Genomic DNA, 26,627 nt, shown 5'->3' on the forward strand with positions numbered 1-26,627 from the left:
GTTGCTGGCTGCAGCCTTCCTCACAAATCATGTTAGATGTCCACTGGTGCCTAACCACAACTGTGTTCATACAACTAGAAACAATAAAAAAACAACTGCGCTAGCATTGCTATATTTCCTCCCCTCCTCTACTGTCATCTCTCATGCAGATTTGCCCACTTCTGCAGTTTATTGATGGGAGGGCAGAGCTGATTCACCACTGACTCCATCTTTTTCCTCTACAAAAAACAGACCCATTTACAGGCTTGTGGACATTTAATAAAGGCTAAGGGGAAATTCAGGTAACTTACTTAGTTTGACATCCATCAAACATCCCAGTGTTGATGAAGTACGGGCACACAATGGTGGTCTTGATGCCATCTTTCCCAGTTGCCAGTAGCTCCAGACCCACAGACTCTGCAAAACCTACTGCTGCAAACTTACTGGCACAGTAGTCTGCAGAGAGAAGAGGAAGAAAACATTTTAAAATCATTTGATCCCTCAGACCCACAACTTATTCCAAAATGCTCATGCTCACTCACTTGTGACAGAAACACCTCAACCTCACACTGACGCCCCCTCAGCCACTCATGAAAACAGTCTGCATGTGTTCATGTCATCAGTACAACAGTGCTGAAATAAAGTGAGTCATCCACTGATCAGAGGACCGGCAGTTTGATCCTGGGCTCCTTAAGTCCACATGTCAAAGTATCCTTTAGCACAATACTGAAACCCAAATTGCTCCCAGTGGCTATGCCATCTGTATGCGAGTTTAAAATCGTTGAAAAAAAGTACCGTACTGGTACTTTAAAGTGATACCAATGGAGTACTTCATTTGATACCAATAATGTAACTAGAGTGGTGTGTATTGACCGATTTACAATGTTTATTTACTAAAACTTCTAGGTAGAAAACCACCACATCACAAAACCATAATCAAACTGCGCTGAGCAAACTCTGCCTTCATTGATTGGTTTTAAGCCACCTATAAAGGCCCTCCTAAAAAAAAAATATCAGTTTAAGTGTACAGTATATTTTGAATATTTTCAGCGCTTAACCTCACTTACAGCAAGCACTTACTGATGGGGATTTGAAGCTATTATACAAAAAGCACCAGACTACGGTAAGAAAAACATTTGACTCCACTGAACAGCGGAGCAGCTGCTCTACTGCTGCCTCCATCAGCTGCTGTGAAAGGTAAAGAGGAGACAAGAGTCAAATATACTGAACACACACTGCTTTCTTTAGGGGGCTGAAGTATGTTTTGCTGCAGGTCTGTCCACAGCAGGACATTGCTTAGCCTCTGTGTTGAAAACTGTTTCTCCATCAGTGTTTACCCAACCTGAACCTGACCCAAACCCTCTATATATGTTCCCTAACCAATAATCTTCTCTCCACCATAAATAATATTTTTTCTTTTTGTTTTCTGGTTGAAAACAAAGAATTGACATCTGGTCAAACTTCATTTATTATAAAAAGGGCAACAAGACCATCTGTAAAGCTTGTGGAGCAAGAATTGCTGGGAATAACACCACTAACTTGAAGCGACACTTAGAGAAGACTCATCCAGAAATACATGTGAAGGTTTATTAGATAAACCACCGGGTTTCCGCTAAACTTGGAATAAAGTGAACTGTATTGATTAGACGATTGTCTAACTGAATTAAAATGAGTATAAATATTCAATGTCCTCAAACTGAATCAAATATGTACTATTATAGTAGATGTTGTGGTGTTGTATATAACTCGACAAAGGGTGTGTGTGTGTGAGAGATAGAGAGAGTGTGTGTGTGTGAGAAAGTGAGAGAGAGAGAGGAGACAACTTGATTCCATTCACCCTCAGAGATATGGAAGATGTCTGATAACAAAGATGACCATGGGCCAAGTGGAAATAAAGCTAGGCAAAGCTAGTGCTGCTAGTGCAACCCAGCAGCAGGCCATCTCGGCTTTATTAAGTTCTTCAAAGTACAAAACTCAAGCAAAGGAACAACAGACCAAGGAGCAGGCCATGGCTAGATGGATTGGACACACAGGTTTACGACTCAAAACATCTGAAGATGAGGACTTCGTGCTAATAATGGAGAAAGTAGATAGGAGACTAACAGTTCCAAAGAAAACTAAAATGAGCAATTTGACTGAAACAGAGTATTAACATGACAGACAAAAATTCAAAGAGAGACTGGCTGCTGCCCGGAAAGTATGCATTGGCCTTGACTTGTGGACCAAAAAAGGACTGACAGCCTCATTCGTTGCTATAAGCGCATGCTACTTTTGTTTTAAATTAATTCAACCTGAACACATATTGTTGGCCCTTCAACAAGTAGCTCACCCGCACATTGCACAGTTCATTAAGACATGTGTAGACAAATGTATGCAAGAGTGGACCATACCAAAGGAGAAGATCCTGACGGTAATAATAGACAATGGGAGTAACATGGTGGCAGCCTTTAAAAACACCACAGCAGAAGAAACCAGCTCTGAGGATGACTCCCCTGGGTCCATGATGGAAAGTGACTCTGAATCTGATGACCAGTGGTGAGCCATGTTTAGTTTATTTTTTTACATGACAGACAATTATCACATGAATGATTTTCCCCCTGACACACACGACATATATACAGTATATACAGACACACACCAGCCACTGTATTGGGTTTAGACTTATTTGGTTGTCTTTTCTCCTTGTTATTAGGTACCATCTTGTCAACATGGAAATGGACCGGACACCGTGTGTGGTGCCTACCATACAACTTGTTGCAGAAAGAGACAACTGTCAAAAGAGTCCTCAAAAAAGCAAGGTCTTTGGTGAAGCTCTTTCGCAAGTCCTCAGTCGCAACACAGAGGTTATGGGACCAGTGTGGTGTTATTGTTGTAAATGACTGCCCCACACGCTGGTCAAGCACATTCAACATGGTCCCACAACTCCTCACAGTCAAAGATGCAGTCTCTCAAATCACAATGACATGGGATGGGACAGTTTGCTTACTAGTGTGTGGCAAAAGCTTTCCTCATTGCATGACCTACTGCTGCCATCTATGTCTCTAGTGATTCCTTCCCTCTTTGATCTGCTGGGCACCTAACTGACTTTGCAGAAAACACTCGGTACAGAGACCTCGCCACTCTTTCAGAGAAAATGAGATCAAATCTGAACCAGCGTTTTGCTTGCCTCTTGGATTCAGCAGTGCCATCCACAAAGCAGCCGGTGTTTAGGTTTCTCTCGAAATGCCGCACCACAAGGCCTAAACAGAAAACCTCCACAACCAGCATCAGGCAGCAGATCATCAAGTACACGGAAGAACTCTCACATCCCATCACTGAGGACACAGGAACAGACTTCTGGCTGCAAAAGAGTGACAGTTTTCATCACAGTTTAAAACCTTTTGCGTTAGACTTGTTAGCTATGCCAGCTTCTCAAGCTTTTGCTGAGAGGGTATTCAGCATCACAGGTGACCTCACAAGAGGATGGCGCAACAGAGGAAGGGTCACATTGAAGCAAAGTGCTTTCCTTAAAATGAACAGAAACAAATAGAACTGTTGTATTCACTGCTATTTACAGCATTTCCTTTATATGCACATTATATGCACAACTTGAAAGTTACTGATCTGGTATTTGTTTTGTATTTCGTTTAATATGAGAACATTTTTTTTGTTCCATGCAATAATGGCGTTGGAGTTTAGCAAGTAATTCATCTGTCTTGAGTTGAGCTCATTTATTGTCCTTTTAATTATTAAAAGAGGAATATTTTATTTTGTGTGCAATGACATTACAATTAATGCATTTTTTTTTACATATGTTTTATTTTTCTTCACATCTCTTTGATTTTGCACACAGGAGTAACAGATAATGAAGAAAAGTTGATACTTACAAAGTTGTAATCTGTTCTGTTCAAATCTCTAAATAAGACATTTTTATTATTGCCATTAAATCTGTGTCTGTTTTGCATATTCAAACCTTAATACCATTCCATAACAGACTGATGGATACTTCCAATGACAGGGCATTCTGTAAAAAATGTAGTTGAATAAAATCTGCTAATATTCAGACTAAAATATAGACTAAAACTAAACTAAGACTAAAAGACTTAAGACTAGACTGAGAATAAAGCTCTCATGATATTTAGTAGACTAAAACTGGACTAAGACTAAAAGATTTCAGATGACTGAAACTAGACTAAGGCTAAATGGTGTGTTATTCAAAAGACTAAGACTAAATCAGAATTTGCTGTCAAAATTAACACTGGATATATTCAGATTGTTGCTTAGGTGCAGTAATTCTCATGAATAAAAAATATGTTTATCACAATACTGCTGTCAGAGGACAGGAATTCTCTTGTGCCATGGCTATGTCCATGACATAACCTGGCTCTAACACGGTTACATCAGTGGTAGGGCATTAAACTTTCTCTGAGAGATATAGGTGAGAGGGCAACTCAAGTCTTGGAGAGTGGCGATCTATTAAATAGTATTATTCTCTGGAAATAAAATCTCACTATCTTCCTAATAAAGTGAGCTGATGCTTAAGCACTGCCACTGTCCCTCATGACAAAGCAAATTAACTACCCATGCCATTAAAATGAAAATTTCATTTAGGAAACAAGACTGGAACTGATCTGCACTGACAATGTTGTCATCCCATGACTCCACACCCACACTGACTAAAAGGGTCAGGTTAGAGGAGGGGATTGCTGAGGATTATTGGGTAATGCATTATTAACATTTAGGCAATAACAATCCCAATCAATATGGTAACGGCTCAAAAGAGTGGAGGTCCATTTTAGGTTTGAAAAAACTAATGACCAAATGTTTTAATTGACTTTGCAATCAAAGTTGGTTTCCAGTGTTCTATGGTAGTGCTTATTAAATTAGTTTATCTTAAATATTCCAGAACTAGTTGTAGTACTTGAGCACACCCACAGTCCGAAAATGAAAAACAAGTGATCATGAAATGTTGGGCCTGATAAAGGATAGGCCTGCATGCACACCAAAACGCTTAAACACTGATAGGTTTTCAACAGCGTGAGTCCCCTGGACCCACAGACGCTCGCTGAGCATTGGGTCCCCAACGAAGTTTGTTTTTTGACAAACTGCGGTTTTAAACTCATGTTTCATGTTAACATAGTCCTACCTCTGGTTCTATTTATGTACACTGTAAAATAAATATGTGTAGTAAAACTAGTCAATTTTTTTCTTAATTTACAGAACAATAGTGCAGGCTATACAGTATGTCTCTTTATATACAGTCTATAAAACATCTGAACACCACATCTTGAGTTGAGTATAGAGGGCACCATAATCATCTGCTCAGTATCAAGTCAGTCAGAATCACAATCAGCATTATCGGCCCAGTATGTGTGAAGGAATTTGACTCTAAATCAAGTGGGATACATGATTGGGGTATTATAATATAATCTAGAAAAACGTAATTAAGATACTGTACTAGTTAAATATTTTCACATTTTGGAAAATAAGCTTGTTTAGAGCTTCTGTTTCCCTTTCACTCATTCAGACGATGAGCAAAGCAAGATCTCATCTTGTGGCATAAATAATATGGACAGTGAAAAAAGTTTTTCCAACACAATGTGTCCTTTGATATGAGTCAATTCTGTATTAATCAGCAGCATAATCACATTATCACAATGTGGAATTATCAGGGGAAAATAAGGTGCACCATCAACATGAGTGAATACAGCTGCTGTCACGTCAGGACATGTTGCCACACTACAGCAGAGGTCTGAACCAAGAGGCCACTTTAACAGAGCCCGCCTGTCTCTGACTGAGCTGCTCCACAAACCCTGCAGCCTCACTCAGAGATAACATGTACTGCCGCGGTGGTTATCAGCTGTCTCTGTTCATGCAAGTTTGCATAAAACGAATTGAATGACGCATTCAGCTCATCATTTGACTCTTATAAATGATAAATCACATACCGCCTGCATCTGCCTTTGAAGAACATAAATAATTATGAAAGTAAAAAGTAACACTGCTGCTTAAATTAAGGTGAGAGAGGAATGCTGGCATGAAGTGATTAATTGTGTAAAAGTAATGCTTTATTTTACCACTCTGTTCTATTTCTAATGTGACAGCTGGTTATTCCTTAAATTTGATGCAGCAGGTTTTGATGTTATACTCAGAACTATATTTAGGTCTGACACTGTCCCGTACTGAAGGAGAAAGTCACTTTAGTTTGTGGAAAAATCAATGAGAAATTAATTTTACTGATTGAATATTCTCAGTGATAAATACCAATTTACTAAGCAATTTTCTAGTCTGTGTTCTATCAGCTGTAATATAGCAGCAGTGTAAAACAGACTTCAGCAAATCAGGACCAAACGTACAAAGGGATTTCAAAGTGATAACAGGACAGTGACAAGGATGTATACCACATATTAATCTAGGAGTGTAACAATCAATTGATCTGGATCAACATATTGATTCGATGATCAACGATCCCATTTGATTGAAACAAAGTAAAAACACTGATCATATCATTGTCTCTAGGATACGCTTTTACTTTGAAATTCTGTGTCACTGTCTAACAGCAGCAGGTAAAGGACGGCAGCATCCAAGAAAAAGACCAGGACAATTAGCTATTGGATATATCTCCAACTCCTAGTTGTATAATGCATGCTTACTCACTTAAATGTAATTGATTATTGATCAGTCCTGCTAAAGTTAAATGAACTGTTGTACTGTTAAAGAGTCTGTCTGTGACTGGATGTGTGAATGTGTTGGTTGTGACAGTCAGTGCTTCGCTATTCACCTTCCATATGTTAAATAATTATTAAATACTGAACACCCCTTTTTATAATGTGTCAACACTTTTGTTATTAGCCCCTCATTTCCAGGTGGTGCTTCATTTTTATTCATACCTAGTCTTATTGATATTAACAAATATCTTTTTGCTACTAACCAAACCTGCTCCAACTAGATGCCAACACCACCAATGTGAGCTGAGGCATTTGAATATATGCTCCCTGATGCTAAAGTTAAATGAAAAACTCATATGTCTAAAGTGACCTTTCTTAAAGGCCCACTGTGGAGGATTAAGCAGTATCTAGCAGTGAGGCTGCAAAACTGAAATACTCCCATGTGCTATGCATGTAGGAGAACTCAGTGGCTAACGAAAATGAAAAAAGCACTATCAAGTTTCAAGTCTGTTTGTGACATAAACAATCACTGTCATGTTATCAGCTCTATGGAGGCATCAAATGTCAGCAATGAGCCTCGCTTTTTAAATGTTCTCTATCCAGCATCCTGCGAGTCAACGTACAGGTAATGGATAATAAACCAGTCAGTTCTCTGTGCTCGTACCAGTTTCTGGCAGGATATCAAGAACTTTAACGTGCTTTGTTACCCACATGATAATGATACATAGCTGGTTGAAAATTGGCAGAGTATCCCTGAAGAAGGTTATGCCTAACTTCCATCAACATATTGACTACGCTACAGGGAAATAAGACAATGGATTACTGTTATACCGTGATGAGAGGTAGCTACAGAGCTAAATCCCTTCCGCCGCTCGGTGAGAGCGACCGTGCAGCCATTCTGTTGAGAACAAATGATGTAAACAAACTTCAGCGCATGCCCAAACTGATGCGAGAGGTCTGACAATCGTCAGGCAAATCAGAAGCTGCCCTGCAGTCTGCACTACATGATGCATTCTGGAGCAAGTACCAGGACACCACCACCATCATCACTAATGACATCAGTGAAGTCACTGACTCTGTGCTGGATTTAATCTGTAAAACTACAGAAACAACTGAACCAAGAACTACAGTTATTCATTCCACAGTCAGAAACCAAGGATTATCAGAGCAAACACGCTGCAGCTTGCAAACTAAGACTGCAGCAGTGTACAATGTAAGAAGAGCAGTAAAAACGGCACAAAGGGACTACAGGAAGAAAGTGGAACTACAATTCCAGGAAGACAGTCCCGGAAGCATGTGGCAAAGTCTAAGGAATATGATAGGTTACAGGCCCACAACCCCCTCCTTGTCAAGTGCTGATGTGTCCTTAGCAGTGAGCCTGATAAATTCTATGCTCTCTTTGAGGCCATCAATAGTCAACAAGCAGAATCAGCTGAGGCAGAGGTTAATGGATGGGTGGGTGTACCTCTGACACCTGTCTACCTCTCTGAGCCTGATGTAAGGAGGCTTTTAAGCGTGTTGACACTGAGAAAGCAGCAGGACCAGGCGGTGTCAGCGGGCGGGATTTCCAAACTAAGTGCTGATCAGCTAGCGACAGTGTTTCTGCCAGTCACTGGCTCAGTCAGTCATATGAAACAAGCTGGAACTATAAGTCAACTAACTAACTATTTCGCAAGCTCTACAGTGGATTAGTACAGCTTATTTAAAGTGTTGTTGTTTGTTTAAATAAAACAGTGGTTTCACCTCATGGGGTGAAGATCCTCAAGTTGTTGGTAAGACAACCTGTTCCTGCTCACAGTCAGCACAGACAGCCTCTACACTGGACTTGCTGCTGCCATCAGCACACTGAATGTTTTGTTTCTATCCATCCGTTATACAGATCATTGAAGAACATACAGAACGCAAGTAATGATATTCTTGATTAGTAACTGTCAAGTAAATTCAAGTCGAGTCAATTTTATTTATAGAGCCCATTATCATAACAGATGGTTTGCCTCAGAGGGCTTTACAGTGTACGACATCCCTCTGCCCTTAGAGCCTCACATCACCCAAGGAAAAACTCCAGAAAAAAGAACCCCTGTAATGGGGGGAAAAAAGGAAGAAACCTCAGGAATAGCGGTAGAGGATGATGAGGGATCCCTCCTCCAGGACGGACAGACGTGCAATAGATGTCGTAAATAACAAATTAAATACAATCATGGCAAAAAGGAAAGAAAAAGACAGAGGAGAGGAGAGGGGGAGAGAGGCACAGCAATAAAAGAAACAGATGTATGTCATATTACAATAACGATAGATGTGAAATTATTAATTGCACTCTATGATGATATTGAGGGTAATGATAAGAGTCTCATGCACATGTTGATAGGGAGGTGTCCAAAGGCAAGATTACAGCATCAGCGCAACCAGGACCAGACCACGATCAGGGTGAGCGGGGGTAGTAATGTGTTATATCACTGAGTTACAGACAAATAGAAATGTCCCTTTCTCTCTCTTTCCGTCATATTTTGGGTTTGGGTATTGGTACCCTGTCCCCGTATGACACTGGTTTCCATATGACTAGCACTTATGGAACCAAATCACAACACAGATTTTGGTGTCTGATTTCCATGCCAGACTGTGTGAGTAGCAAGTGTGTGGCTGAGAGAACGTGAGTGACATGGACTTGTGAGGCTGCAGTGAGTGGATCAGTGACTATGATGTCACCGTGTCTTATACCACCTGCTAATTAAAGCAAAGTGGGTTGGTTAGTTAGTTAGTTAGTTAGTTAGTTCGTTCGTTAGTTAATCCCTCATTGGAACCTGGACAGGCTCATTAAGGTGGACTGTTAAGGTGGTAAAGGTAGAAAATATAAATGCAGCCCACTTCGCATCTATTTGTTTTCTCAGACGGTTTCAGGTAAGATATGTTTTATACAGCATCACATATTCAAAAGTGCTTTAAACTTTTGTGGTCAGTTTTGCAGAACTAAGTGTGTCCTATGTTAGGGATACAAATATTAATACAAACACTTTTTTTGTTGCTGTTTTTGAAATTTGACTATTATTTAGTGTTAAAATATTGTGGGGTTTTTTTTTTTAGGTTCAAGCCTCAAAGGAGTAAACCCCACTGAGTTTGTGCTTTGTCATTATTACTGTTTAACATTATTATTATTATTATTATTATTTATTGTTGTTGTTATCTTCTGCCACAACTCAAATTCCTGTGAGCTGGAATGAGCTGCAAACATGAAACCTGGCTCGATACCTGCAAATACTGATTTTAGAAAAGCCACACCCTCACACTGTAGGTCTGGCTGAGTTGAAATTTGGCACATGTATCCAGAGATGATATGTTCACCTTACGATTAGATACCATCACAATACCTGGGTACCGATTTAATATGTATTGTGATTCCATTTTATGACTGCATCATTATACCTTTTTCAAAAACAATGCACATCACATCAGGCAGCCTGTCACTCTATTCAACTAAATACAGGTCAAACGTAACTTAAAAATCATTGCTTTCTGTTTTATTTCTGTTTTACACAGCATCCAAACTTCTCTGGAACTGAGGTTGTAAAACTAGTATTTCAGTATATTCAGTTGTGCTGTGTTCGTTTCATGGTTGTGTTGTGTTTAAGTGTCATCAAATACAGTAAAACATCAGATCACCTGCATAATTGACCACAAAAGTAATAAAATAATGGCTTATAAAACATATTTACCTGAAACCGTCTAAGGAAACAAACAGATGCTAAGTGAACGGCATTTATATTTTCTATCTTTCCTTACTTAAAGCCATTTGGAATAATAAGAGCTGGACTTTAGAGATCTGGTTCATGTCACTCATCAAGAGACAAAACTGTTTTGTTATTTGGAGATGTTTTTGCTTGAATCCTTCTCTGGCACTTGTTTCATTGAGGCTTCTGAGAAACACACTTCTCGTTCTAAAGACCACCAAGGGGACCTCTCTCCTGAGTAGAATGTACCCAAAGAATAAAGGGTTACAATTGACACTGAATGGGAAATGGATTAGCTTTCTACTTATTCTTACCCATCTATTAAAGAAAGCTGTCATCAGTCTGGACAAAAATTATGCAGCTAAGAACATTTACAGTATCACTTAAACCGTGTGTTCATCAGACAGTTCGCTGACAAGGGGACAGTTTGTACAAGCAGAAGTGAAGCTGCTCTGACAGACCCTTGAAGCAGTCACTGGAGCCTGAATTCCTGCAGGGATGTAAAATGAACCTCAGTGGACAGGTCTGATAAACTGAAGAGGAAGTGTGGAGCTGTGTGGTTTTAACTAAGAGACAGCCAACCTGTCACACTCACATTTAGAGTCTACAGTGGACCAAACCTGCATGCCTATGAGCTGTAAGAGGATGCTGCAGGTCCCAGAGAAAACCCACGCTGACACAGAGAGAACATGTTAAGTCAATGCGGAGGGGCCCAACAGTTCAAACCCAGAAGGCGACACAGTGGTGCAAAAATGCTAACCACTGCACCGCTACCCAAACCTGGCAACTGAAACTGACATAAGTAGTACACATACAGAAGCTGCTACGGACGGATTAGGGCAACACTAAACCAAACACACATTCCAAAGAACCTGGCTAACATGGACACTCTTCCACACTGAATAAAGGACGTGAAACACACACCTGCCAATCCATTGACTCCGATGAGTCCAGCAGAACTAGCAATGCTGACAAGGTGGCCGTGATTGCTGGCAATCATTGCAGGAAGGAAGGCCTTGTAGGTCTAAGCAGAGACAAAAAACATAGACAACATGAAACTGAAGAAGGGATTTCACTGGACAGTTCAGAGAACAGCTGAGATCCTAGTTTACTTGTTTGCATTCGCTATCTTGATTTTTTAAATCAAAATAAATTCACTCAATGTTTCATGAGCCTCTAACTCAAGACCTCTTGACCTATGTCCTGTATTCACAACTGCTCCCATCAGGTAGACATTATTGGGTCCCTATTAAAAACAGAGGGAATACCTGAACAGGGATAAAAAGGCTTTCATTCCTCCATCAATGAATCTCCAGACCTCAGGACATCAGGAGGGTGTAAACTGAGGGGCAGAGCTGCATGGATTGGAATTCACTTGGTGTCTGCACTTGTCTGTGCTGCACCTCATGTCTGTTTTTGCACTATGTGTGTATTTTTGCATGACAGCCTTTATGTCCAAGACAAATGTCCTCTGGGACAAATGACGTAATCTTGAAATTTAACTGCATGTCAGTCTTCATGAGCAGATCCACTTTACTCATGTCATCAGGAATGGAATGGTGCACAGAGGTCACGGTTTAGTTCATTCCCAGGATATGGGTCACAGCTTGGTGCCATTTGGGTACAGTGGAGAAAAAACCCCAAATCTATAATTTCTTTACAACAGACGGTAACATTAGTCAAAGACAGACCCAGTCCTCCTGCTGGGGACTGAGGGAACATGTTGGTCACTGGCAACTTTGGTAAACTATTTTAATGATGAAAATATCATCATAGCGTGGACTGACTTGCACAAAATCCACTTTTTGTGCTAACCATATTGTATGTTGCTAACGTCAGTGTCTGGGCGGAAGTCACAATACTTGCATCTGTCTCCATAACCTGTATTCTGCATGCTCCAAACTGTGACCCATGTGCAGTAAAGGTTTGGCACAAATACAAACCAGTGCAGCCCTAGTTTTCATCACGTGACCTTGCTAGATTTTATTTGGTAATGTGATATGAAGACTGAGAGTTGAAAGTGCTGAAAAAAAGTACTGAAGTGGACCAAACTACCATTTCCCAGTTGAAGAATGAACTTCCACACTCATCTTCATTTTATATTTTCTAATTGTATTCACTGATCAATCAATTTAAAAAATATATTCTAAAAAAATATTCTAACAAACTCAATATATTATATCTTTAATCATTGCGGTGGCACACTTTGGCCAATTTTACAAAGAAATGAAGAGAAATGCTAACTTTAAATTAAAAAAAAAACTATTTTTCCACTTCAGACTGATTGCTCTCTAAATATTTATTTTCAATGAAAAACAGAAGAAATCATTGAGATCCAAGCAGAAGCTGTGGAGTGATTTTCTGTGGACTGTCTTCTGTGTGTGACTAACCCAGAAGTGAGCCATTGTGTTGACCTCCATCGTCTTCTCAACCAGGGAATCAGGAGCGTCCATAAACTTCTTTCCAGTCACGATCCCAGCATTGTTCACCAGAATGCTGATGTCACCCACCTCTCGCTTCACCTGCACAGAGCAAAGCATAATGTATGATACCACCACATTTTGTTAAAGAGCACACAGACCTTCCAAATATACACATATCAGCCTGCAATGTTACCTAGCAGGAGCAGCAGTAGACACAAAACAAAATATCATTACACCAGCTATGATTTCCTTCCTTTGGACCAATCAGTGACATATCTGCTGCTCTGTCACCAGGTGCAACCCCCTTTACTTGACCGATACAACGACAGCCCTCACATAAAACCGGACTATCTCTGCAGAAGAAAGATGCAAACACTTTTGAAATTGTGTGATCCACTTTCTTGGTCTAAGTGAGAATAGGTTGCTGTTATCTGATTGATTTTCAGTGTAATGCATGGTCATGCAAGTTTTTCCTAATCATGCTGAGGCAAATCTTTTTATCCTTGATATATTCTTAAGGTAATAGTAGGCCTAAGTCCATGATAACACCCAGATTTCTGGTTTTCAACATCACCAACTGAAGCTGAGCACAGACTTCTAATCATTCCTCTTTGGTTAAAAAAAAAAACAATGATCTCAGGTTGTCTTTGTTTAAAGAGAACTGTGGCACATCCAATCTTTGATTTTTTCAATGCACCATGTCAGCGCTTGCATTAGACCGTAGTTCCATGGTGATATGGTTATGAAAATTCATGTCAAAATCATGTGGCATAATTATAAAATAAGGTTAGAATTATAAGGTATGATATTTTGTTATTTTCCATAATCTAATTGAATTAAAGCATGTAGATGTTAAACAGAAGATGCTGTGGGAAGCTCTTCATGTAATTTTTGTCCACTCAGATGTAGAATTACCAATTTAAGCAGGAATTGAACCAGTTTAGTACTGTGCCAAGTAGTCCCACCAAGTTTTAGTGGATGTTATTGAAGACCTTAAAAAGAACAGTCTCAGTGCTGTGGTGTGGTAGAACACCTGACTGAAGGCCATTAAAACAGTTATTTAGTGCCAAGAAGTTGTTCAGCTGTTTAAAAACCGCCTTATGAAAGATTTTACTTAAAAAGAAGAGGTTTGATAAGGGTCTATAATTGTTCATTAGTTTCACATCTAGATCTATTTTTACAGTTGCTAGATGACTGGAGATTTCAGGGTCTGTGGAAAGACACCTGAGAGAACAGATTTATCTACAGTTTGAAATTTTTTTGAAAAAGCCCATTGGCAGGATATCAAGGCAGCAGGAGGAGGGTTTCAGATTATGTATAATGTCCTTAAGGTTTTTATGCTTGGATGGATAAAATTGTGTCATGGTATTTATTTATTTAGTTAGTTTTAGACGGACACAGGGCCATACATATCCTGCACCTATTATAGAGGCACTGACTGTCAAATTTTCTGAATTTTGTCATTGAAGAATGAGGCAAATTCATTGCAGGCCCTAGTGGATAGAAGTTCAGAGGCTGCTGACACAGAAGGAGGTTTTATGCCTGTCAACACTTGCAAACAAGGCATGTGCATTATTTTTGTTTTTGGCAATAATGTCAGAGAAGGACCGCCTTGCATTTCCCAGGTTCTATATTATAAATTAAATGTCTTTTCATAGATGTCATAATGAACCAACAGAGTTTAGCTTTAGGACATTCACTTCTTTCTGTTCTGACCAGCATGGTATTTCACCCTGGAGTTATTTACCAGAAACAGCCATAACCTTAGTGGGTGCAATGGCATCAACATCAACATTTGTAATTTTCTATTTGAAATTATTCACAAGCTCATTAACAGGGATCCATGATAGGGCATGCGTGGAAAAAGAAAATCTGAGTAAATGTATCACAGGTGTTTTCAGTGACATACTGTTTTGTATTGCCTCCGCTTTAACCTTTGTGTGGACAGAGATAATGCCCTCAAAGATAACACGGGAATGATCCCAAAGCAACATAAATCACCATGTTAGAAATATTTAGACCCTTGGAGCAAGTCCAGAGTGTGCCCCTTACTGTGTGTGGGCTCCGTCACATGCTAAGTCAGTCCATAGTTATCAAGAGCTTATCAAAAGAGGCACATATGCTTACATTCTAGGGAATTATTAACAAAATGGCACCTCCTTTATACACTCTAGCCACTCACACAACGGTTGACTCAGTAAGAACAGCTGCAGTTATTTTGATCTAACTAGGTTTCAGTTAAGAACATAAAATCAAAATTGTGCTTGATCAAAACTGTTTTTCTGGCTGGACGGGTCTGCCTGTATCTGTGTGTGCTGACCTTCTCATTTTTCTCTAAATTCATGTTTGTGAGATTTGATTCCTCTCACTAAAGTGGGAATGGGGCCTGACATGACCACGTGTTGCAGTTTCGAGTTAGCAATGTTTCCTCTGACTCTTTTATCGATTATCAGGTGTGGGGTTAGTGAGTTAGTTTCTTTTGACCTTCGATCTATCAGGGCTTTCAGGGTTATTTCTAAGGTTCTGGCTAGCTTTGGTGCTGGTGGTGTGTTTAGCATACTTTGTATTTTCATTCAGAGTCAGTAAGGCATCAGTTCAGGTGGTAAGGTGAGTGTTGGTACTCTCTTTTTTGACTTCTTGATGGATTCATCTCTGCAGCAGACAACGTCAGACTAAATCCAGGCTGGAGTTGATGCTTTTAATCTAGCACTGGTACTGTGTCAATATGAAGCATATTAAGGAAGGCTGGTCTGAGAGCCTCAGCAGTTAATATGGTGGCGTTAGGACACCAGGGGAGCATGACTGGATGTTCTTCACATGCCCTATAAATTTTGTGGCTGTGAGTGTGCCAAGTTTGTAGCCTCAACTGAGGAAGCGACTGCTAAAAGTTGTGGCCAGAAGGTTGCTGAAGCCTGTTGTGGTGGCAACCTAGAAGTGCTGGTGGTCAGCGGTGAAGGAGTCTGTCAGACTGTAGAAAGAGACCTTTTGGGCTTGGTTGTCCCAGGGCTCACCTGAAGCAGCAGGCAGGTACCGGTTGGACAAACGTGCAGCTCCGGCGGTCAATGAAGCAAAAACCCCAGTGTGGGAGGAGTTTAGGAAGGCTATAGAGAAGGACTCAAGACTGAAGGAAGTTCTGGCAAACTGTTAAAATGCCTCAGGAAGGGAAAGTGGGGCTTGTCCTAAGCTGTGCTAAGCAGAGGGGGAGACCTGCTGACCTGGACAGGGGACATTGACGTACGGTGGAAGGAACACTTTGAGGAACTCCTGAGAGAGTCTGAAGGGAAATTCTTGTCATATCCTTGGCAAGGGTTGCTGAGGTAGTCAAAAACCTCCTCAATGGTAAGGTGCCAGGTGTGAATGAGATTTGCTCTGAGATACTGAAGGCTCTGGACACTGTAGGGCTGTCTTAGCTGACACCCCCTTTCAGTTTGGTGTGGAGGTCGGGTACAATGCCTGTGGAGTGGCTGACCAGGGCTGTAGCTCCCATTTTTAAAAAGGGTACCAGAAGGTATGCACCAATTATGGAGGTATCACACTGTTCAGCCTCCCTTGGAAAGTTTATTCCATATATATATATATATATATATATATATATATATATATATATATATATATATATATATATATATATATATATATAGCAATAAAATATAAAACACAATAAAAGATAGAGATTTACAATAAAAGATAAAACGCTGCTTGACCATGTTTAGTTCTGACTCTTGGGACGGTCAGTAGACCAGCCCCTGATGTTCTGAGGATCCTTGAAGGTTCATATGTTACACGCATGTCAGAGATATATTCTGGCACTGAGCCAAAGAGTGATTTATAGACAGGCAGTGGGATTTTAAAATCAATTCTCTGAGTTACAGGTTGCCAGTGTAAGGATTTTAGAACTGGAGTAATGTGGTAATGTAATGTAATATATTTCCTAGATTTTGTCAGGCAGCAGCAGCATCCTGAAGAAGTTGAAGCTGGGAAACAGCTTGTTTAGGCAGGCCCACAAGAGGTGCCTGGTGGCTCAGTGGATAGAGCAGTGCCCCGTATACAGAGGTTTTGTCCTCGCCACAGCAGTCGTCTCCCACTCTCTCTCTCCCCTTTTCACGCTCACATTGTCCTGTCAATTAAAGGCAAGAAAGGCCCCCCAAAAAATCTTTAAAAAAAAAAAAAAAAGAAAGGCCGATAAACAGACCGTTGCGGTAATCAAACCTACTGGAAATAAAGGTGTGTGTGAGCCTTTAAAGGTCTTGCTTCAACATTATTCTTCTGACTCTGGCAATTTTTTTGAATGATAAAAGGCAGATGACGTTAGGGATTTGATGTGACTGTGGAAATTTAAATTTGAGTCCAGGATAACCCCGAGGTTTCTTGCTTGGCTCTTGGTTAGAGAGAGGGATTCAAGGTGAGAGCTGACACTTCGTGGCCAAAAGACAATGATATCAGTCTTATCTCTATTGAGTTGGAGATGATTTTGATGTATCAAATCCTTGATTTGCTCAACACAGTGACACAGACGTTCTACAGGTTCATAATCACCTGATGAAAGTGATGTGTCCGCATAATTGTGGTAGGCTACTTTGTTATTTTGCATGATTTGGCCTAATGTTAGCTAATAGAGATTAAACAAGAGGGGTCCCAAAATGGACCCCTGTGGGACCCCACATGTTACGGTCACCTGCCCTGACTTAACTTCCAATTGAGACAAAGTATTTCCTGTCATGAAGATATGACTTTCTAATAAAATTGTATGGTCCACTGTGTCGAAGGCAGCAATCCAGCAGCACTAAAATAGAGACGTTGCCGGAATCGGTGTTAAGGCAGTTGTCATTCTTTTACCTTTATGAGTGCGGTCTCAGTGCTCAGTGCTCAGTGCTCCAATTGTTTAGCTTTAAAAAGTTTCTAAGTGGCTGGTGGACAACCATTTCAATAACTTTACTAAAAACCGTTGAGTTTGAAATTAGCTGATAGTTGTTCAGTACAGTGCAATCCAGACTGCTGTTCCTTAGGAGAGGCTTGATGACTGCAGTTTTCAAAGCATTTGGAAAAGTTTGGAGAGACACATTAACTATAAGATTAAGTTGTTTTACCAGGCTGCTCAGAGCAGTTTTAAGGAAGCTAGGGGGTAAAACATGAAGGCAACAGGTGGAAGAACTGAGACTGGAGATGAGTTCTTCCAGTGACTGGTCACTGATGGACTTAAATTGTGTCATACTTAGCAAGTTACTGAGGGAAGCCTGCAGTGATGGCACATTATTCTTTGTGATGGAGGAGTTAATTGCATGTCTGATGCCTTGAACCTTGCTATCAAAAAAGTCTGCAAACACACTACACATGCTGTTGGAAACAAATTCTGGAGATATTGGAACCGGAGGGTTAATTAATCTGTCCATGGCAGCAAATAATATGTGAATTGTTACTGTTTCTGTTGATGATCTCAGAGAAGAATGACTGCCTTACACCTTTCAAGGTCAAATTATACATGCGTAATTTTTCTTTAGAGATTTCAAAATGAATGTGGAGCTTCGATTAACGCCATTTTCGTTCTGCTTTCCAACACTCCCTTTTCTGGGCCATTACAGAATGAGTGTTTATTAATAGTCCATTTGCTTAGGACTTATAAATATCACCTTAACAGGAGCAATGGCGTCAATTACATTTGCAATTTCAGAGGTGCAGGAGGTCAATATATTATCAACATGATTTGAAATTGTGTCAGTTTCAAATTTGGTTTCCCTTTTTTGTGTGTTAATGTTCATTTTTGCTAACAAACACAGGGCTTTTTGACCAGAAAAGAGCTCATGAACATAATGACTTCGACACCACCGGATTAGTTTCCCACATTTCTTACAGAATCTGTGGAAATACTGGACATTGTGGTCAAAAGCGTGCTCACCTTCACCAGCGCTATGAGACGCCGGAGAAGAGGGAAAAGGGCTGGCACGCTAATGTCCCTCCGTCAGCGCAGACTTCGCATAGAGCTCCTGGGCATATTTCTCTCCAATGTGCACTCACTGTGCCACAAATTGGACGAACTTCAGCCGCTGATGACAAGAAACAGAGACTTTTCTGCATCCTGCACATCACGGACACTCTCGTGGGCCCCCTGCAGTTCGCCTATATCGCCGACAGGTCTGTGGACAATGCTGTCAATCTGACCCCTCCTCTTCATCCTCGAGCATCTAGACTCAGCAGGAAACTATGCCAGGATACTGTCTGTGGATTTTAGCTTTGCTTTTAACACAGAAATCCCGGCTCTGCAGCAAAACAAGCTCTCCAAGCTGGACGTGCTTGACTCCACCTTCGGTGGATCACAGACTTCCTGTCTGACAGGAAGCAGCAGGTGAAGCTGGGGAAGCATGTTTCTGACAGAAGAACCATCAACACCAGCTCCCCTCAAGGCTGCGTTCTTTCTCCTAAACTCTTCTCCCCGTACACAAACAGCTGCATCTCAGGTCATCAGTCCATCAAACTCCTCAAGTTTGCGGACGACATCACCCTCATTGGACTCATCTCTGGTGGGGATGAGTCCGCCTACAGGTGGGAGGTTGACCATCTGGTGACCTGACACAATGGGAACAATTTAGAGCTTAATGCTCTGAAGAGAGTGGAGATGGTAGTAGATTTCAGAAGGATCGCTGCCGCCCCTGCCCCCATCACCCCAATTTCCAATGTGGAGTCCTTCCGCCTCGTGGGGACCATCATCACCCAGGGCCTGAAGTGGGCTCTGGACATCAACTCCCTCATGAAGAAAGCCCAGCAGAGGTCGTACTTCCTGCTGCAGCTGAAGAAATTCAACCTGCCATTACATTAATGCACACCAGACTGGATTTCTGTAGACTGCACACTGTAGGTCAACTTAATTATTTCGATATAAGATATCTGCTGTGTAACTATACTTCCGAAAAACTGTACAATCCCTCCATTGCACCTTTTGCACATACATTTTGTGTGCTTTATATTCTATTTTGTCATCTTATATATTTAAGTTGCTTCAATATTTTTATCTTATGTCCTATTCTATTTAAATTAGTTATTCTGTCCTTCATGCTAATTGTTTTGCACCAAGACACCAAGTCACATTCCTTGTATATGTAAATGTACTTGGCAATAAAACTAAATTCTCATTCAAATTCAAATCTAAAATTTGGAGGGGTTGATTCAATAAGAGCAGCATTTCCATTTTTGCTGTCCATCAAGCTTATTGTGCATCACTCCTCCACCTCATTAATGTGTTGGAGTTAGTGACAAGAAGGAAAAAAAGGAAAAACTTGGAAAAATAATAGCTATGCAGAGAACAAGAAGAGCATTTGCACTGAAGCAAAGCAGGAAGTAAGTAAAAATAGTTAAAATCCTTCTTCTTGTAGGCCTACAGTTTGCATACATATAACAATATCAACCACCGTACTCAATAACAGCAAAATCTTGACATATTTCAACGAAAGCATGATGCAGAGGTCCTGCTGATTAGGCATATTTCTCAATTAAGCCGATTTTCAACACATTTCCTCATTTAAACATGACTTTCACAGTACAGCATTATGTTAAATTACTATGTTACAATGTGATAATTGATAAGTTTCTCACACAAGTTTCTACGATAAGAAAATATCCTGTTAGAACAAGAAAAGTTTCTTTTAGAACATGGAAACTTTTCTTGTTCTCACTTTTTTTTCTTTGCTTTCTTTTTTCTGGCATGGCAATTACACACTTCCTTGAGGTTAGCCTCTTTTTATTGATTAAAACTTATTTCTTATTATTTCAGCATGTTAAATCACTAAATCACTGATCCCTAGCACAGATCAAAGTGCTGACAGGTTGGTACACACTGTGCTGTTGAATATTCCTGTCTTCTATGACTTAATAAGGGTTTTTATAAAGTACTGTATATTTTACATAATTATGATGCTGTTGTTTGAAGTTGCCAACCAACACAGCAACGTTAAGCCATGGAACAACCTGCACTCATAACATTCTGTTCTCTGAATTGAACTGGCTCCAGCTGTCCAGTCCCCACATACATTTAGTGTGTGTTTACACAACAGTCATCCCTCCCCTGCCTCAAGGCTACCCACACACACACATGCACACGCACACACAGGCTGACACATACACTCACGGGGACTGCTAGATTTAAATCCAGGAATGTATTAATGTATGTATGAACTTTCCAAGCATGCAGCACGATGTTGTCATATTTGTTGGACTGAAGCATGAAATGGAATCAAACCAGGGATTTGCCATGGCATGTCTGTTAACCAATCATTGTTCGGACCTAGCTTGTGTTGAAAATGCATGGCCTTTTCCAGGCAACACCTTGATTTAGATAAGAGTGCACACAGGCACTCAGTTACCTGTTCATGTGGTGGGATTAATGCTGTCTCTTGTCCCAGAGTAATTAACTAGTTATTCTTAATTAATTAATGTTTCTTCAAAAGGGACACAGCACATTAGTGAACATCAGTATAAAATACAAATGTAAATATGCCGGAGTTAGCAGGACTGCTTATTTACATCCGTAGTCCCCTGGCAGAAAACAGACAATCAAAATCTAAAGAAAGAGGGGGGTGGGGGGGCATGGTGCATGGTGCAGAGTGCAGAGTGCCTTATCTATATGTGCAAGGTACAAAATTCAACACGTTGGTTGCACGCATATACAGTATCAAGTATCACTGGATAAAGAGATAAGGGGCTATATTGCAGATACAGTGCATAAGAGGAATCCAGATGAATTGATCCTCTCCTGCAGTCTGAAGTGGATCTAGACATTAGAGAATTAGCCGAAACAGCAGGTGATCCATGTACACCATGCATATAACAATAGTTTTACCACAGATTCATTCAATAACCAATGACAATCAATCAATAACAGCTAGTAAGGTAAGGTGTATAGCAGACAGGTATATTGCATTCACACATGTAAACAGGAATAGCACAGCAGCAGTGAGACAATATAAAAAAGTAAAATAATAATAAAACAATAGGAAGCATGGCAGGTTGGTACAGTACACATGTATGTATATGTACCTGTGCACTGCAGAGGATCTACCAAGCTGTGACTGCAGTTTTGATTTGTTTTTAGCCATAGTTTGAGATGGGTTTTGTGGTATATGTAGAACATTCACGTATTACAGATTCCAGATGTTGCTACCCTTAACTGACAGTACAGACTGTCCAAATGTGGTGCAAATGTATTCGCTAAACAGGGGCGGTGCAAGTCCATGCAGTATCTTAAATACAGCGCAGGCATATTTGAAGTTTTTAAAATTTCAAAACTCAAAAGGTTGTATTTATCAGGAAACAGCAATGATGATAAGGAAAAAGTTTTCCATTTTAGGGCTTTTTTATATAATGTTTCTATTGGTTTGAGCAAAGCTAAACCAGTAACCAGTTCGTAAAAAAATATTCAATATGGGAAAAAAATTATAACGTACAAAAACATTTTGGCCACATTCACTGTCAGAAATGACCTGATTTGTCTGAAGTTTTGTAGACTGAGTTTAGTTATGTTAGAGAAGTTTTTGATATGGTTTGTGAGGGTGATGAAATAATACTGAGGTACTTGAACTCTTTCACAATCTCAAGCTCCTCCACTCTCAGGAATGCATTTGAGCGGGTAACCTTTATGTGAATGATACTATATTTTTTTTCTCTGTCTGCTGAAAAACACTTTCTCCACTTTTGATGTTGTTGACTTTTGACTACATATACAACACGTCCACTTTCCACTGTCTACTGTGAGCATTCAACATTTACATTGCTGATGAAACAACATTTTATGACATCACCCAGTGTCTGAAACTGACTTTTTGACTCAACGGCCAGGTGGATGGTAGATGTAAGCCAAGCACATGTTTTACTAGCCAAAATAATAAATTTCCTTTCTGTGTCATACAGATTTTATGATGACAATAAGTTATTACATTGCATACAAACTTTAAGAACGGCCAGAGCAAAATTTTAAAGAAATTATTTTACTAGTTTAAACAACTAATCACCACAGCCTCAGCAGGTAGAGTCCCCTCTGGTAAGCAGTGTAAGTGTTTCATAGTCCACTGGGTGCACTTGTGCAGTTTGAGGTTCTTTTTCAAAAATGGAGCCATCTCAAAAACACCTTGTGACAGCGATGGTGGTAATTTTACTTTCCACCAAAACCAAAGTACCTATTTTGTATCTCATTACCTGAACCAAATATGATCACACAGAAAAGGTGATGCTACCCCTATGTTTTAATGGTCAAGGATTACATTGATACAACAAACAACACCATGAACTGTTCAGGTGAATTATTAACAGGATATCACAGTATCTAAGAACCTAGGCTGGATTTTATATCCTGTCTGTTGCTACATGTTGTGAAGACTTTTAGTAGCTTAATCATTTTGCTCATTAACCCTGACAATACAGCGACTGTGACGATTGGAACAATATTTAACATAACCATAGCAACTTATCTTGAAAATAATTTATCAAACAGAAATTTACTTCAAAAAATCTTTCCAGAAACACATTTGTTTTGTTGTTGTTGAACCCGGTCACTGTCTCCTTCACATCAACACAGACCTGTGCAACTTTACGGAGGCTTATCTGCATTTGCAGTGTCTGTCACCTGGCTGGCTAACACATCCAAAGAATTAAAGAATGGTCTGGTTTACTTGTGGAAGAGTTGCCCACATGTTATCCCAAGGTATCCCATGTTGTCTTCTTGCCCCTGGCTGCAACTGCAGATACAGTGTCATAGCCGTCAAGGCATGGAACATGTAAAGGGCCTTGGACTGCCAGAGACTTTGTGACCTCATGTGCAGGTATGTATCTAAAGTTGTTGCTAGTCCCAAAATCCACCCACACCTCTTCAAAATCCAGCTCTGACACATGGCCAGTGGCTGGGACCATAATTTAAGGATGATTAAATCCTTTTCTTCCAGCAAGTATGATTCTTGTATCTGCTTCTTTATGTGTGAGAAATAGAGTGCAGAAGTGGTTAAACAACAACTTAACAATCTAGCGTATTTTGTTTTGTGGTCACATTGAATATTGTCTTGCTCTTTACAGTCACTCTTAACTATATCCTGGGTTCTCTGAGACTGTGGACTTCCTGTGGACTTCTCATGCCGCTCAGTTCACCATTAACTACAGTATGGCAACGCATGTAGATGCAGCAGCCAGTAGCTTCTCAAATCTTTGATATTTTTTTGACACATTTTTTTCGACTCCATGGCCCCTTCTGCTGAAGCACGACTTTTCTACGATAGAGGAGCAGCTATCAACATAGGAAAAAGTTTGTACTGAATGCAGCAGACCATGAGAGGATCTCCATCAATGCCATACGCCAAGCCGCCATTCAAAACAGAGGGGAAAAACGAAACCAAAAGTGCAGGGTGAAGAGAGGGAGGAGAGCCGGTATTAGGGCAGGGCTGACCTGACTTGGACTGAGAGCTGTACCTCTACCAAGCTGTCTTCTGGCTAATGTCCAATAACAAGAGAATAAAGTGAATGAGATGTGATTAAGGCTCACTCAGGAACGAGAGATCATGGACTGCTCTGCGTACATCTTCACAGAGACATGGTTAAACCCTCACATCCCAGATCAAGCTATTGCACTGGGGATGGACCTTGTTGGCAGCCGAAAGGACTCAAGACTGATGCAAATTCCAAAAAAGCACTGCAGGAGTTGAATAATGCAACCAGCAGCAACACCACCAAGGAACTGGATGGAATCTGCATAGTAGTTGCTAATTTTAATCAACTCATCTTTCAACTCCAAAGATGTAGCAGGATAAGGGACAAATGTAATTTTATGTTTTAAACTTTGTTTAAAACATGACTAATACATCTACCTTCTACATTCTACCTTCTGCTATATAAAACAATTAAGGAAAACACATAACACATCACAGTATGACATCAAGTCAATTCTTCTTTGAGGATATAGAACTGTCCAGTGTGGAAGTGTAAGCAATTGTAAATCAGTTTCATCTGCTTTTGTGCAAAGGTAAGCAACAGCAGATGGACAGGAGAGGTAACAGCAAGACATCCCCCAGATATGGCAGGGTTTTGCAGGTGATGGTCACAAACCATTTTCATTTTGTTAGTGTCCTTGTCACTACTGGTAATATGAGGCAGTACTTGCAGCCTATTTAAGTTACACTGGTAGTCCAGCTCCTCCAGGATTGCACATCTATACATGCTGTCACAAGAGGTTTTGCTTTGTCTGCCAGCACAGTCTCAAGAGCATGGAGGAGATGCCAGGGGACCAGTCCCCATGCATGAGGAGAGCTGGACAGAGCTGTAGAAAGGAATCAACCCAGCAGCTGGACAACTATCTGCTGCTTTGTGTGAGGAGGAGCAGGAGGAGAAATGCCACAGCCCTACGAATCAATTTCCAGCAGGCTACTCATGAGCATGCTTCAGATCAAACTGTCAGAAACAGACTTCATGAGGGTGGCAGCCCAGCTACCTGCAGCTCAATTGGCATTTGCCGGAAAACACCAGAATTGGCAGGTTCGCCAATAAGGCCCGGTTCTCTTTACAGAACAGAACAGGTTCACAATTGACTTTTTTCCCCCTTTCTTAAGAATTACAGTATAGATAATTTTATATATCACTATCTGCCTAAAAAAACACTGTTGTTTGGGTACATAAATAATACAACTTGTTGGTTTACTACCCGTCTGATTTCTTGTATTTCTTGACCCATCAGACTTAGCGTGAGTAAAGAAATAAAAAGGGATTCTTTAATTTGATATAGAAAGGAAGAGAAATGCAGTATTTTGTATTTTTGTTTGAAATAATTAATGGAATATTTCTCAGTCCTGATTTTTCTGTTTTCTCATTTTGTATTTAAAAGAAATCGTGAGAAAATTGTATTGTGAACCAAGTAGTGTGAATCGTATCAATTCATTAGTGGAGTGAATCGTTACATCCCTAGCAAGCACCCCGTTTTTCAAGGATCATACCTGGTCAGCCACTCTGTAAACTTCGTTCTTGTCGCTGCAGTCACACAGGTAGCAGTGGACTCTGCTGGCTCCGCTCTGTTTAGCCAGTCTAGCTGTTTCCTTCATCCCCTCCTGGTTAATATCCCACAACACCAGCACAGTTCCAAGCGCTGCAAACTCCTGAGCCATGAGGCGACCAATCCCACTTCCTGCCCCTGTGATCAGCACCACCTCACCAGCTATGTTCTTCCTCTTCATGGGCACAAAGAGGTGGATGAAGGATTCTAAACCATACCACATGGACAGCAGGAGGACTTGGATTGTTTCCAAGAAGAAATTCATGATGGATCTAGGAAGTGAGGAAAAGATGCACAACACATGATTAGCGAGAAACATAATGGGACAGCAGTATCAACACAAGTAATATGTTGAATTAGAAATGCTCCAAATTAGGAGCACCACTCACATATATATATATATATATATATATATATATATATATATATATATATACAGTGTTTCCTCTACACTCATTTAGGAGTGGCGGCACTCCTAAATCCTACCCGCCGCTCCTTCAAATGTCGTTTTTCTTTGGGTGTTTTTTTTAAATTGCAAATACACCATCCGCCATCACAGCACAGTCCTGCACTGCGTTGGGTGTCATGAAAAGTGCTGAGGCAGATAACTATCTTGCTCAGATCTACTCTTTGGGGTAGATACCACCGCCTCCCACCCCCCAACAGAACTAATTGGTGCAGACGTTAATTAGCTACCGTGCATCCAGGCATCCAGACATCCAGGCATCAGGTCGGAGAGTCAGAGGAGTGTCGGCTTGAAAACAGCGTGCAACTTAACGGAGAAAAGGTAGACTTATTAGTTTAAGAAAACTTATAATAGATTTTATTAGTTAAATAAACATTCGCA

The 26,627-nt window shown here is 40.4% G+C and overlaps 1 protein-coding gene across 2 annotated transcripts in view; it reads right to left on the reverse strand.

Moving 5' to 3' along the window:
• The window catches only part of LOC121951102 (epidermal retinol dehydrogenase 2-like), a 53,344-nt gene that overhangs the window by 19,172 nt on the left and 7,545 nt on the right, over nt 1–26,627 (reverse strand). For both annotated transcript variants that reach the window (XM_042497324.2, XM_042497322.2), the window contains exons 2-5: nt 25,725–26,052; nt 12,739–12,870; nt 11,273–11,372; nt 291–435 (exon numbers count right to left, since the gene is read on the reverse strand). In XM_042497324.2, the coding sequence (XP_042353258.2) occupies nt 291–435; nt 11,273–11,372; nt 12,739–12,870; nt 25,725–26,045 (698 nt within the window). In that variant the 5' untranslated portion in view covers nt 26,046–26,052. The remainder of the gene's footprint in view (nt 1–290; nt 436–11,272; nt 11,373–12,738; nt 12,871–25,724; nt 26,053–26,627) is intronic.

The sequence above is a fragment of the Plectropomus leopardus genome, chromosome 12 (assembly GCF_026936395.1).
Source record: "Plectropomus leopardus strain MGB_pleo_1.0 chromosome 12, ASM2693639v1, whole genome shotgun sequence".
Classification (NCBI taxonomy): Eukaryota; Metazoa; Chordata; class Actinopteri; order Perciformes; family Serranidae; genus Plectropomus; species Plectropomus leopardus.